General features: G+C 44.5%; 1 protein-coding gene across 3 annotated transcripts; it reads right to left on the minus strand.

Annotated features, from left to right (window-relative positions):
• Positions 1-751: 751 nt before the first annotated feature.
• slc38a2 (solute carrier family 38 member 2) lies at positions 752-12,249 on the minus strand. Of its 3 annotated transcripts, XM_070928790.1 has the most exons (16): positions 11,910-12,249; positions 10,500-10,625; positions 10,310-10,391; positions 10,097-10,212; positions 7,868-7,941; positions 7,682-7,774; positions 7,248-7,323; positions 5,954-6,036; positions 5,648-5,706; positions 5,054-5,221; positions 4,862-4,941; positions 4,632-4,732; positions 3,376-3,500; positions 3,139-3,283; positions 2,934-3,031; positions 752-2,723 (listed from the first exon to the last, which is right to left on the minus strand). In XM_070928790.1, exons 2-16 carry the CDS (start codon positions 10,622-10,624, stop codon positions 2,607-2,609), a joined length of 1,542 nt encoding a protein of 513 aa, XP_070784891.1. In that variant the 5' UTR covers position 10,625; positions 11,910-12,249; the 3' UTR covers positions 752-2,606. The 3 variants fall into 3 exon arrangements, with proteins under 3 accessions (XP_070784891.1, XP_070784890.1, XP_070784889.1); XM_070928789.1 differs by lacking the exon at positions 11,910-12,249 and having other exon boundaries at positions 5,954-6,034; positions 7,252-7,323; positions 10,500-10,841; XM_070928788.1 differs by lacking the exon at positions 11,910-12,249 and having other exon boundaries at positions 10,500-10,841.
• Positions 12,250-15,469: the final 3,220 nt, after the last annotated feature.

Consider the following 15,469-nt stretch of genomic DNA (forward strand, 5'->3'; position numbering starts at 1 on the left):
AACATGGGTCAGTCGTTGAAAGAGCAGTGATTAAAGTCTACAGTGAGGTAGCAGAGTGAACAATTATTATTAATGTTTTGGCTTAACGTCATTCTACCTTTTATCAGGCTGACCATTTATAATATATAAATATTTAATCTGCGTGGGATAGAAATGTTAAATACACATTGTCTCCAATGTGTAGAGTGTCCACTAGGGAGCACCGTTGTTCATCCCAGAAGAAAGTGCTTCATTTCAATCCAACACTACAGTCATGCTTGAATCCCTGTTGGTCTGCACACAGAATAATTACAACCCCGCAGTTAGGACTTTATTTGTGGAAGGCACAGAGTAACTGCATAAATCTTTTGTTTTATACAATGTTTAGAATCTGAGTTTTTACTCATAATAATCACAGCATTTAACTCTGTGCACAGTACTAATGTGGTATGATCAGTTTGTCTTCAGCACCTTTAACTTATAGGTTATGACATTAATGTGGAATTTTATTCGGGGTGCACAAAGAAGTTTGAAAGGTTTAAAATTGTCTGTGTATGTCTTGAGGCTGAAATTGCAAGCTAGATCAAAGCAGCATGTGGAGAAAAAAAAGGACAGATTTGCATGATGGAGGAACTGGTGCAAATTCACTAAATGACTCCCAGATCCGTTTGAACTTCTTGTCTTCCTCATAAACCACAATCACAAACTCTGCTCAGACAAAAAGACAGAAACAGATGCTGACACAGGACACAAATAACAAGACTAGTCCTCGTTGTAGATTATCTTTGATTTTAATTGGACATTATTTACAGGATATACATAGTGTTTCATTGAAACAAGAGTGTAACACTGGCGGGCAAAGCCCTCTTTGCTCCTGAGGTCAAGAGATGGCTGACGTACTCTCCAACCAAGATGTGCGTAAAGAACGTTTTGCTGATCCAGGTTCGTGTTCAGGGGCCAAAAAGGAAACTTCCACATGTAAGACAGCTTTCACAGAATTCAACGCAGTAGGATAATTTAGTCAGTCTTAATGGAGATGAACAGTTGAGGCTCCCGTGTGTCGGAGAGAATTCAATTTCACAAATTCACCAGCTTGGGGTCTTTTGATTTTTGTTTTACAGCTCCAATGCATTATTGTAAAAAAAGTTCAAACAAAACAAAAGCGTATATACAGTTGAACTCAATAGATATATATACATATATATACATACAATATTATATAAATATAGTAAAATAGATTAAATTACATTGATTTCACGGTCTTCCATAAATAGATGTTGGACAATAACAGTTTGGTGTTGTGTTCAGTTAGTGTTGGAAGCACAGTGTACCATCAGATGACAGGTTCACGACTCGGCGGGAAAAGAGTTCACGTTGAGCTACCAAGTTCTTCGTTGTGAAAGCAGAAAACTGCGCAACCGCACGTAAAAATACACATATTGTGACAGACGCTCTCCTTAGCGTTCTTTGTTGTTGTTGTTAGGTTGTCGACGTTTGAGAGCCCACCTGACTTCTAGATTTTAGTTTTTGCAAGTTTAACAGGTATATTACAACCACTGCATGTGGTCAAATTCAAAGTATTCTCCCATAAAGAAAAAAAATTTAAGTTTTTCCCCCTCCCCTGTGTGGGGAGGTGGAACTGGAGGCTCGGTGGCCTCCAGGTCTCGAAGCAGTAGTGTTGTCGCCGCACGCGCTATTCCAACAAGATCTTCAGCAGGTTATAAAGAGTAAATACAGTTTCGAAAGAGTCCTCTCGTGAGATACTCAGCAGCTCCCAGTGTCGCGTTTGAAAAGGCAGGTTCTGTTGACTTACACTATGTTTTACGAGGAAAGCTGACACTATAAGCAAGGTCACAAAACCTTTGTACGAATACTGAATAGGCGGTGAAGTAGACCTTGCCTGTGAAAACTGACAGGTCTGGATTTTTTTTTTTTTTTTTTTTATCTCCACGAGTGTGCTGAACAGTAAGTGCTTTTCAATATACAAAGATGCTTTACAAATACATTTTTGGCAAAGTAAAAAAAAAAAAAAAATGGAAGAAAAAAACAACAACAAATGCTGGAAGGAACTTAATCATTTTTGAGGATAAACTTTCAAGTCTGTTGCCTCTTGTTACTCTTCGGGAGATTCACGTACCTTTCTCAGCAGGATTGGTTGCTGCCGAGCTCCGAGGTCACAGCCACACTCGCGCACACGTAACACCGTACCTGAGTGTAAGCTGCATTTTGAACTCTACGACTACGTCATCTGTGATTTGAGGCACCTTCAAATATTTGTTTTCAGCTGTACCATAACTCCAAAAAGACATTCGAAATAAAAACAAGCAAAAAAAAAAAAAAACAACAAAAAAAAAAAAACGACAATGAAAAAAAGTTACAATAAAAAGAGAAAAAACAAAAAACACCATCTCTGTGGCCTTTAACAGCATACTGTACAAAGTTCGGATACATTCTCTTGGAATGGCATGGTTCGTCGCTCAGGAAGTCAGAGCCGAGCATCAAGTGAGTCCTTGTGTTTTCTTCTTTTACAATTAGTTTTTCGATCTTTGTTGGTTTGCGCGGTCTTAGCAGTCTGGCGCTGAGGGCCTCCTCTCTCCTTGGCAGGCCGCAGCAGGGGAGGTGGGGCTTTAGTGTCCGTCGGCGTGTGCGTCCGGGCTGGCTGAGGAGTTGCGGATCCAGTCCAGGATGATGAGGCTCATGCTGCCAATCATGACCACGAAGCCGCAAATCAGGAAGGCGGTGGCCTGGAGAGGAGAGCGAGCTCACGTTTAGCTAACAAGCTTTATGTTCAGTATAAAGCTGGAGCCAGCGTCTGGTTAGCTTAGCTTAGCGTAATAGTCCAGCTCATAACACAGTGTAAAACCAGAGACAGTGACTTCAGCAGTCTAAAAAGCTTCTATAGGCGTCTTTCTGGTGATGTCATATGCCTGAAGATGTAAGAACTAACTCCTTACCCCGATCTTCTGCACAGACTTCATGGACTCCTTCTTGACCAGTTTGATGTAGAAAGCCGAGGGCAGGATGAAGATCAGCATGGCAGCAGCAGAAGCGCCTGCGCGAGGGAAGAAATTTGGCATTTTAGTCCAATTACGTATTTGAGACTCCTTCCATGGCGTCATACACATTAACACACACACACACACACACACGGACACCCACCGATGAAGCCGAAAATGTCCCTGATGGTGGGAACAAAGATGACGAGGGCGTTGGTGCCGGCCAGCAGGACCACAGTGATGATGGTGTGGCGGATCCAGCTGAATTCCTTAGAGGCGCACAGGAGCTGGTTGACAGAGGTACGAATCTACAGAGAGAGAGAGAGACAAAAAGGTTATTATGCTATACTCTCGTGCCAGCGATACCATCTGAGAGCTGCTCCATCCCTTTGACACTTACGGGGAAAAGCACCACGGGGACGGTGAGAGTGACTGCAGTCAGCACAGCCAGGCGGACGATCAGCAGGAGCACATCAGACTTGTAGAACTTGGAGTAAGTGTGCAGCAGCTCAGGCTCAACGTTCACTGTGTGGGAAAAGACAAGAGACCCTTTAGACCTCAAGCACATGCCGCTTGTTGCTCGCCAGTTTACAAATCACACGGCTGCAGAGATGCCAAAACTGGAGACGGCGACTTAGCTGACACTTCAAACTTTACCTCTGTTATGAAAACATTAAAACGCGTCTCGAATCCGTAGCCTTTCTCGGAATGAGGAAATATGGAAGGCGTGGTTTGCCACAGCCATACTTTGTGTTCAACGCTAATTAGCTAACAAGCTAAACTAAAATGGCAACCATGGTAAACATTACACCTGCAAGACATCGGCATCTAGCAGAGCACATAAAAACAAAACAAAGAATATTGAAATACTTTAGCGTAAAAGTTAGATTTGTTGGTGTCTTGGCTAAAAACTCTTGTATGAGTACTTGTGTTAACATTTGTTGCCTCCATCTACACATCTCTGTTGCAGTGTATTTCATTCCCACACATCCATTTAAACTTCAGTTGTAGCAGAGGTGCCTACTGTCTGTCCTAATAGCGGCAGCCCCACCGCTAAACAGGTTAGAACAAATGTCACAAGGGTTTCTCAATCGCTGCTCGCCCCGGCTCAGACTATGCAACACCGGTCTTGCCCCGTCATGACGGTTGAGGAAGCCCTTGCTCACTATCGCGCTCTTGCATAACCAGTTTAATGTTCCTGGGACAGTCTTGTACATTCACTCAGAAGCTCCTGCCATGACAAACAGGAACACAAACACAGCGGCACCCAGGGCGGCTGCATCAGGTGGGCCGTTTCACGGTCTTACGTAACAGGCCTTGAGTCCTATCCTGAGCATGTTGTTCCAGGAGTGATACTCATTATTTAATTTGGACCTGGAAGCTTCTTCTCTTGACTTTGATTGACCCGCCATGACATGTATTCCGGGACAATGACCGCTTGTAAACCCACACCGCTACGATTAACCCTTCCCGAAGAATTTTGGCTAACTTACGATGCTCTCCTAAAGATTAACTGCCAAAAGAAACTTTAACTTTAATTAATTGTAAAGAAATAAGATTTCGGCTAGATTATAGGATCTGCTACATGCCCAAACTGTTCAGTTTATTGCCTGCCACCATACATACAACAACACACGAAATGCCATTTAGACTCACGGTTGAAGGTCAGATATCCGAAGAGGGCGGCCAGCAGGTACATGATGAACATGGCCAGGAAGGACACGTTGGCAACGCCCTGCATCTTTCTGCGGGAACGGCTGTTTGGGGCGGGAGAAGAGGGGATGTTTCATTGAGACACTAGAACGCCGTTCTTATGTAAATGTGACATAAACTGCTGCAGCTGTGGTTTGCAGCTTGGGTGAACACGATGAAATGAAAGCACTCACTCTTTCAGCTCCTCGTACATGGGCAGGATGGCAGGGTGGCACACGAAGGCGAAGGTCAGGATGGGAACAGCATAAACCGTCTGCAACAAAGAACAACGATCGACATTCACGCCAAAATATCACGCAAGATTTTTGTTTTCGTGCAAATTTCCACCCTCCAGATGTTGTTTTTCGCGCCTCTACGAGCTTCACCTGGGAGTTGAAGACAAAGTATTTTGGCGTGCAAGCGTCCTCGCTGTAGTCCACGGCGGAGGAGTTCAGGTGGGACAATGTGGCGTTCGGCACTTTGATCATTGTTTCGTTCACAGCATTGATGTTCTCGGACAGAGGGCACCGGATCTGGAACTTCTTGATGATCACCTGGAGGACAAGACAAGCGATTTTAAGGCTACACATTTTGTGCTGATATTCTTTATTTTTTTTGTTCTGGTTGAAAACCCATTTGAAACTGCATCATGGGATGATGAAACCAGACTACTGTGAGAAATCAGTTAAAATAACATATAAATAACACCTTAAACCATCTGTTACTACAATGTTACTATTTTATTTTGTTCTGTTCCAGTGTTTTTACGACTCGAAGCTTGCTGTGTTCCTAAAAAATGTTCCAAAAAGGAGCCTCAGATTTCATGGAAAAAATGAAATTTGTTCTCTGACGAAGACTCACCCGACACAACAGGCTGGCTGTTGTGCTGAAAGGGGGTTGTGCAGGAAGTACATGAGTGTGTGTGTGTGTGTGTGTGTGTGTGTGTGAGGAATGAGGAAACAGGTGGCTGTTTTACTCACCACAATCAGAAAAAACACCATGCAGAGCAGGGACAGCCCACTGGTGTAACCAAGGTAACCTGAGGGGGCAAGCAAAAACGCAAACATGAGCAACTGTTTTTTTTTATGAGAGGTTCCTATTTTAAAGCTGTGGAATGCTTTTTTTCCCCTTTTCCTTTGATCACTTGACTCCGAGTTGTGAACATTTGAAGACTTTCTGAAGTCTTTCACACATGCAAGTACGTCACCGACCGCTTACCCAACCCTATGTATAGAAGTACATCCAGTTTTAAAACACACCCACACACACACACACACACTGCTTACCCAAGTTCCTGAGCAGTGACAGAGGCAGGATAATGACAAGCGTCACCAGCAGCACCAGGTAGTCACCGTTAGTGTACCATTCTCTGAAACACAGCAAGACAGAGCAACATGTTTACTTTAAAAGCCATTCATTAATTAACCAACGAACTCTGAATTCATTTTTCTTCCTGTTTTCATTTAGATTCGATTTTCTTTTTACAGGCAGGCTATACATATAAATATTTCAGATTAGATCTATATAACATGTTTTTATTTAATGTTAGCTATTGTTGGCAGTAGCAGAGATGAGACATTTTTAGTGTTTTTGACATCTAGATTCAGTTTCAGGCTTAGTTCAGGTTACACAGTATGTATATGTACAGTAGCTTTGATCACATATACAGTCATCTCGCGCCAAGCTGAGTGACCAGCACCAAGAGTGAACTGATTCGCACTAAAATAGACCACTCTGTGCACATTAAATCCACGTTGCTGTCAAGAGTTTCCTTTTTACGTCTTCTGATCATCTGCGGCTTCAAGCCTGATCAAACCTCTCAGCTCTCTGCTGCTCTGACACATCTCGTAAAGTCGGAGCTTTTACCAACATCTCTGCGCGTCAGCTGACTGCTCAAACGGATCTAACAGGGCAGCGCCGAGGAGCCGAACCACATCAATTTTTTAAACACGAAGCGAGGTCGCGGTGAGCTCATCCCCCGGCGCTCGACGTCTCGATGCGGCACCGGCTGCATCTTCTAAAAGGGCTCTTTGAAGGGCTGCTCGGAGAGACTGAGCACTGTCCGTCCCCTTAAAATGCCCCCCCCCCCCCCCCTCCCTTCCCTCACTGCCAACCTCTCCTCCAACAGAAGGACAAAGACGCTACTTCACCTCCTCGGACACACAGCACTTGAAAAACAACCGGCAGCCATTTTGCTTGACGTGCCACTTCGCCTCGAGTGCCTCAGCCAGGCGCTCCTGCTCTCTTTTCCTCCTCATTTAGAATTAAAATAAATCTTGTTCTTCCTGATCTGCCCACAGATTTCACGGAAATCTGGTCAGACTTGTTGGAGAGCCTCCAACATGGGGTAATAAAACTCCATTTGTCGCCAATATTGAGCAGTGGCGAAAAGGTTCTCCTGGATGTTTATTTTCTGCTCTAGATGCTTGTTTTCTGCTAACTTAAATGACTCAATATAAAAATCCAAAGAAACACCTAGTATTGATTACTACAAAGACCTGCTGAAAATTAAAGCTAGTTTTTTGACCCCAACCTGCAGGTGATCAAATGTGTTTTCTATTAAAAGATTTGGTCACTCACTGGCTGCCGGTTCCCACAAAGGCTTGAATGACGATGGGCAGCTCGTATTTGACAATGTAGAGGTAGCTTGACATGGCTGTAAAGACAACAACAACAACAAAAAAATGCAGTTAGTAAAATAAGCCAAGTCATGTCCATGAAGGGAACTCCACTACAAAAATAGCAATGTCTGATATTTGGTGAGGGGCAATGTTGCTCCAATGGAGGGAAAAGGAAGCTCAACACATGCTTGTAGAGTGACTCATGTTTTTACTGGAAGCTACTCAATGTTCCAAACACACACACTGGTTTCTTCCGTCGGTTTAGACACAGAGGAGCAGTGTTTTAGCTCGTGGAATAAACACACGGCGGATAAATATAGAAAAATTGCTCAATTATAGTTACCTAACACTCATAAAAATACGTTTTTCTTCTAAAATGCCACAGTCTCTCACCTCCGATGTTCTGCATGGTGATGGAGCAGGAAGCGGCAAGTTTCCCCGGCATCCCGAAGGCTTTGTAACCCAGCTGCTCGTACACCAGTGCACCTTTGAAGCAGAAATAGATGAAGATTTAGCATTCAAAAAAAGGCGACAAGAAGCCACTGGGGAGTGTGGGTGGATACTATCTGGCGGACTCACCTCCTTCGTTGGCCGTCTTCAGCAGCAAGTGGACAGAATACAAGGAGAAAATGGCGACGGCCACGAGGAGAATCCTGTAATCAGACAAGAGGGGTCTTTAGCCGAATGTTGACTCGCAACCAAGACCAGCAAAATCAATGACAAACCGGTCCTGACTGATGTTGAAGTGCGCTGTTACATAATCCTAATGTTCAGGATGAACCCTTCACACAATGAACACTTGGGGTTTTAAAGGCCAATTCAATGACAAATGTATGTTCCTGACTGCTGTAAACAAACACATGGACGTGCAGTGAACGTAAAGGTCGGACACTCCTCTGCTGGAGCGGCAGGAGATCTCTGACACCATTTGGAATGACTCCAAGTCTCATGTCTTTTGCAAGGACGAGATGATTTCACACGTTTCTGCTTGTTTCAAGAAGTTGACACGCACGTTTGTCAAAATACTGATATTCATTTCGGGGGAAATTCGAGGAGTCTGCCGATATTTTCACTACATAACAGGAAAGTCACCTGCTGCGACGAAAAAAAACCTGCACTTTCTCACATTTTGCCGCCCTGATCAGCAAAGACCTTGAAGGCAGCATCAGTCTGCAGGTTTCTTTGAGTCACGGGCAGCATCAGCAGGGTCGCAAAGGACGAAAGGTTTCCCTGTGCGGGATCCTCTTAGTACCCTTGGGACGCTGCAGAGCCAGCACTGTGTGCCCGGGTATTAATAGTCCAGGTGAAAATGAATCTCCAGGACATTTGAGACCACTGTCTCCTGGCGGCATGTGACCGTCCAGCTTCTTTCGGCCTCTGACTGGCCGCCCGCCTGCCCGCCTGCCCGCCTGCCCGCCTCTGACATCATAATCATTCCTATCTTATCGCTGCGACTCAACAAATATGTTCTTTGGATGACCCTTTATGGGGAGTCAGTTTGCTCTGCAAGAGGTTACATAGCTTTCCATAACTGTTATTGCTGATGAGAAGAGCACCAGACGGTGTTTCGAAATGCAAACAGACAAGTTATGTAGTAGCTAGCGGGTTTTTGTAACCCCGGACTTCCTGCAGACGTGGACGCTCTGATTGGTCAGCTGCTGGTTGACAGTGAGCCACACTGTGCTCCATTCATGCTAGCTCTGTTTATGTAACCCTGGCCTAAATGCAGTGGGATTAGCCCGACTAAGCTGCTTCTCCGGCCACTCCCTGCGTTTGTAAACTGACATTCAACTGCCATTTGGTGGCACCCAAAGCATCTAGTATCCTATCATGGGTACATGTATTCATATTCTGACAGTGGAGCAGAAAAAGACACTTTACTGGTCTTTCTTTTGCTGGTTTCTGGCCCCTGAGGGCTTCGGCTTGCAGAGATAGTAAGCTGATTCGGGGGTCAGTGCTGCGAGGTGCTGCCTGTATTGGTAGTAAAACCTTTGGTCTCTTCAGACAGTGTTTCTTTCTCTGTGATCTCAGGGAAAGCGGTGTTATAAGTGGGGGTTTTCCTCTGGCAACTGGGCTCAGAGATGTGAATAATGCGGACATCAAGTAGCTGACACTAATGAAACAAGTGATGTCAAAATGGCTTGAAATTGTTCACATAAGCTGCAAAAGTGATAAGACAATTTGTGGACAATGGATGGAATGTGCGGACATTGTGCTGTCAATTCACTGGACGACCAATAGGGGGAGCCCTAATGAAAACCCATAATTTGCCCTGAAGAGAACTTTTCTTTTTCTCCCACTGAAAGTGAACACTCTCTCCTCAGTTTTATCTACAGCAAACATGATAGCGAGTACTTCAACAGTAGCAATGAGCATTTGTAAACTTTCGACCCCCCGGCGTAGTCTGCAGCTCAGGGTCGAGCTACCTTCAGAGCAAACACACACACACACACTACTGGCGGGAAAAACTCATCCCGCAGAGGTTCAGTACGTCATGACCTGCAACCTTGACACATTAGACAAAACCCACACTTTCCTCTGCTCACCTCAGCTGAATCCAGATTATGAAACCAAACTGTGCTGGTATTGTTTCCCTTTACTTTGAACCGCCCCCCCCCTCTCATACGCCTGTATTGTTACCTCAAGATCTGCCTTTCTCTGATGCCTGAAGGTGCTTTGCAGTTGTTTCATGCCATGGCATCACCACCAAATCACATTTTGTCTGCCTCTACAGCATTTGCATTTCAAAGTGACGAAAAGCTGTTGGGAGAAAGAATTTAAACGGAATAAGATAGATTAAAAACCTACACAAACAGGGCGATGCCAGTGTTGGCCATGGCGTAGGACAGACCCAGGATGCCACTGCCCATGATGGCGTTGCCCAGGTTGAAGACGGACATGCCGAAGGAAGCGTTGCCCTGGTGCTGTGGAAGAAAATGAAAGGGCCACAGTTAGGGGGAAACAGAATGACACGAGTGATCGAAGAAGATCCACGTGTTGGAGGTCAAGAGAGGCTCTTACATATTCAGTCTCATACTTCTTCTTGCCCAGGTTGTGTTCAGGGAGGAAGTTTTGACTCTCTGCATCCATGTCAGAGTATTGGCTTCAAAAGAACAAAGAACAGACAGAAGCATTTAGATTTAGGTGCACGGGTTCCTCCTTCAGAATACGTTGTGCCTTCATACATATATACAAAGCCATGCAGGCTCACCCGCTCAGTGGGACCTTCTTGGTGCAGTCCTGGTAGGTGTACTCGTTGCTGTTGGTGCTGCTGCTGTCTTCTTCGGGGGAGATGTTGAAGCGGCTCATCTCAGTCTTGGCAGCGGGCTGTTTCATGCTGTACACGTCAGAGCAGGGAGACACAACAAGAGCACGTTTATTTCTCTGTGATCCGTTGTTACCTGCTCTCTGCGTCATGCCATTTCTTTCTTTATTTATTTATCTATTTCTTTTTAATTTCTCGCTGCGCGCGTTCACGCTCCCCTTAGAATGATCAATATTAGAGTGAGCAGGCGCGCCGCAGCCCCCCTCCGTGAGTCTCAGATCATGTGACTTTTCTTTGGAGGGAGGAGGAGGTAGAAAGGGGGGGAGGGAGAAAAAGGGGGGGGGGGGGGGGGGGGTGACGCACCGGCAGTGGAAAAATACCAGACCGGCATCCGAGTCCACCCGACATCACCTCAGCCCCGCTAGAGACGCTGAATGACAAAAAGCCGCAGTACGCGGCCGCTGACTTTGCGCACATTTCCCTCCGAAATCAGTTGAAAAAGCGGGGGCTCGGACAGGGCGTGTCGGCGTCTCTCTGCCCGACACGGAGCGTGTTTAAAGCGGGATGGGGTTGTGTTAAGTTCTAAATCTGACATTCTAACATATTCTGTTCATGTCTTGGCTGAATAGTGCGCACATGTAGATCCACGCAGAGCCCCCCCCCCCCCCCCCCCCCCCCCCCCCCCAAAAAAAAAGAAAAGAAAAAAAAAAAGGGCCAAACCCCAGATCCATTTAATGACATGATCTCCATGGCCGGCTCCGATGGAAACAATGGCACGTGTTGTCCCTTTATGGGCATGGCTCTCCATTTTGCGCAGAGGCTCGCGCTCTGGCTCACAGTTTGGGATTAGAGCCCTTTTCAAACGGCACACGGGGGACAAGGTTTACTTTACTTCCCTTTTCACCCACTGTTGTGTTTAACGACCTGCGTGGCGCTGACAGCCCCGTGTGCCACATCCAGACCAGCACGAGTCCGGCACTGCAGCATCACTGTCACTTCATTATTTATTTCATTTGGACCAGGGCTGCCCTGGTAAGGAACGACGCCTCGGGCCTGTCAGAAAGGCCAAGTCTTGATGTTAGAAAGAGGTCCGCACACCTAACATGGCAGGAAATAGTTTGATTACTGACTTATTAGCCCCAGGGAGCCGGGCGCGCACCCGCTGTCAATCAAATCCGATTCAATACGCAAACAATGACAGATACGGAGGTGGCAATGAACAAATAGCAAAGCACAAAGTGTAAGTTGTTGCCAACTAGAAGCTTAGAACGATCTGTCAAAGGCCGTGCCGCCTCGGTTACATCCGGTCATTTTGTGACAGACAGCCGGTGAGGGAGAGGATGCCGGCGCTCTTACCTTAGGAGGATGTGGCAGGGCGCCCGTAAAATCCTTCCAGTTAAAAAAAACAAAACAAAACAAACACAAAAGAGCAAATTGTCCGGACGATTTCTTCACAAAAGCCGAGTGGTCCTTGAGTGTATTTAGGTACGAGTCGGAATAAACCGGAGAATGAATGGGTAGGCCTTGTTACGAGGACAGAGTCTGATTCGAAACGCGGGCAGAAGACAGCTCAGGTGCCGAGTAAAGATGCTGTTAGAATAAACCGACCGACGCCAACGATCACACACACAAAAAAAGGGATTTAGATTGACTTCGAGTGAGACCAAATTTCCCAGCGATGCGGTGCGCTCGGAGAGAAGACCCTGTTCTGCTGGAGGAGGGGTGGGGACTCACCCTTTATAAAGATGAGCATTGCATCAGCCCGGACCTACAGGGAGGGAGGAGGGGAGGAGGGGAGAGTAGCCGGGGGAGGAGGAGGAGGAGGAGGAGGATGAGGAGTGGCCTGGCAGGTTCGGATGGAGGCGGTGTAGACTTTACGCACAGCAGTGACGTGGTTTTTGTGTACAAACAGAGCAATGAGACTCTCCCCTGGAAAAGCACAGGGATCCTCTAGCAGGCCCGCATTTTTACAATCGGTGTTGTCAAAGGAGAAGGCCACTGCAGTGATACCACATGAGGTCAGGCAAATAAATGGGACCAACATAACCATTAAGACACCAAATGCCTATTAATATATATATTATTATATATAATATTAGAGTGTGTGTCCGTCTGTGATCACTACAGAAACAGAAAAAAGTCACCATATGACAATGTAATCTCTACTGGATGAGCGTGGTGCTTAATATGATGGTTAAAACAGGGTTTTCTGTTAGTTATAACATGAGTAGTGATCCTAAAGGGCAGGAGCTCCAAACCGGGTTTTTGTTTTTTTCAGATGTACACCCACTCACTGGCCTGGCAAATGAACTCAAGTACCCCTCCATCGACACCACCCGTCCTGCTCCAGACATTTGAATTGATTTTAAACTGGGTGTTATTTAACTAATCATATAAAAGTGACTTTTGTTACAGTTATGTTTTCATACAATTGAACTGACAATGTTTTGGTCAGTTGTACGACTACCACTGGGAGTAGCAGAAGCTGGATGTTTCATTTAGCTAGCTATTTCAACTGTTTCTATCACTTTTAGCTAGCTACTTCAACTGTTTATCTATTACTTTTAGCTAGCTATTTCAACTGTTTCTATTACTTTTAGCTAGCTACTTCAACTGTTTCTATTACTTTTAGCTAGCTATTTCAACTGTTTCTATCACTTTTAGCTAGCTACTTCAACTGTTTATCTATTTTTAGCTAGCTACTTCAACTGTTTATCTATTACTTTTAGCTAGCTATTTCAACTGTTTCTATTACTTTTAGCCAGCTACTTCAACTGTTTATCTATTACTTTTAGCTAGCTACTTCAACTGTTTATCTATTACTTTTAGCTAGCTATTTCAACTGTTTCTATCACTTTTAGCTAGCTACTTCAACTGTTTATCTATTACTTTTAGCTAGCTACTTCAACTGTTTATCTATTACTTCTAGCTAGCTACTTCAACTGTTTCTATTACTTTTAGCTAGCTACTTCAACTGTTTATCCATTACTATTATCTAACTATTACAAATGTTTATACGTTATGTTAAGATATTTCAGTTACTATTAGTGAACTATTGCAACTCTTTATCCAGTCATTCAGCTGTCTGTCACTTTTAGCTGTTGTTTTATCCATTCCTTTTAGCTAACTGTTCAGACCACTTTTCTAGCATGCTAACTAGCTTTACAGGTAATGTTCAGGTGTTACATCTGACTCAACATGTGGATTTAAAAAGAATCAAATTACAGTTTCTGGTTTTTCAAATGAGTTGAGCTTCTGCACAGTCTTTCCATGTACCCCCTGGCCACCGCGGAGGTATGCTGGGAATCACTTCAATAGTGATTTACAGATTTGTGTGATGTCATTTTGTTTTATTATAGGTCACTGCTCTCATTTTTAAAGCAGAATAAGGTTACCACTCCCCTGTTGAACTCCGTAGATGCACAGTAGAACCACTTGAGAGTTTTTGAAGGTAAAGGCAAAGTGGCCTGGATGTCTGTCACTTGAGATCAGGGTGTAAGCGGAGCTTCAAAGCAGACCTCCCTGTCTGAAGAAGATTACACACAAATGCTGTCATGTGACAGCGGCCATCCTGAGCCTCATTCACGCAGTTGGCTCTCCTCGCCAGTCAGGTGTGTGTGTGTGTGTGTGTGTGTGTGGGAGTGAGTTCTTCCACAGCTTGGGTTTCTAGTTTATTATTAATGCTGGGATGACTGAGAACTGTACGTGCTGCTAACTTTTAGGCAGGTTTATGGATGGACCTTTGATTCCACTGATAAATATAACACTTCCTTCTGACGCAACTGCTGCAAATACTACAACTTCTTACTGCTACTATACAAACACTTCTGATAATAATACATCACTATGTCTCTTCTCACTGTCTACTTCTACTACAACTACCACCACTATTACTACTATACTACTGCTGTTGTAACTAAACCGCTACATGTACTATTACTGCTAAAACATAATTGATAACTGTACTTATACTAGCCGCCACCACCACTACTACTTGTACTATTAATTCTAGTGCTTGTACTACTACTGCCACTTCTACTTCTGCTCGTGCTACCACCACCATCACTTCTCCTACTACTACTACTACTGCTACTTGCACTACTACTTTCAGTGTTACTACTATCACTGCTAGCATCACTAATCATGTGTCATAATGATGTAATGATCATATTCATGTCATAGTGTAGTGGTCACTGCCGGGGAGTCTACTGGGTTCTCTTGCTCCCTCCCTACAGAGAAAGGTCAGGGGTCAGAGGTCACATACAGGGTTCAGCATGCTCATGGACACTTCAGCAGGGTGCACGATCAGACCTGACTCACCTGAGTCCAGTTGTTCTGGAAATTTCACTAAAGACTGACTACAAACGAAAAGTTACACACGAGCAGTCCAGTGTGTCAGTGTTATGAATCGGACTCAGGTGGAGGTGAAATGTCAGCAGCGTGACAATAAAGAGAACTTTCTTCTCTGACACATTATGCAACGTCATTTTGGCTTTGTGATCTTGTGACACAAGTCCAAATTACACAGATTCCACTGCAGAGAGTGAGCAGCTTTCCACGATGATGAGGCAAGTTATGGAATATAAACAGTTCACAAGGACAGAAAATACCATACTGCCTCTTTTTGTAAAAGCAACCCATTTCTCTTCTTTGTTCTTAACTGACGAAGATGCAAAACAAAACAGGAAGAGCTTGTTTCTCTTGTTTTATCCCAAAGTCAAAGTTGTTGGATGTTCGGTTTTATGTTATATTTGTCATTCCAGTGTTACGCACAGAGCACTTTGTTTTTCTTTTGCTTTGTTTATTTTATAGGTGCACCCAAAAATCAAGTCAAATAAAAAATGTCTTTGGTTAACAAAGAAGTCATGGCATGCAGCCTAGTAAGGGAAAAAGATACACACACACACACACACACA

This window comes from Enoplosus armatus, chromosome 22 (assembly GCF_043641665.1).
Source record: "Enoplosus armatus isolate fEnoArm2 chromosome 22, fEnoArm2.hap1, whole genome shotgun sequence".
NCBI classification, from domain to species: Eukaryota; Metazoa; Chordata; class Actinopteri; order Centrarchiformes; family Enoplosidae; genus Enoplosus; species Enoplosus armatus.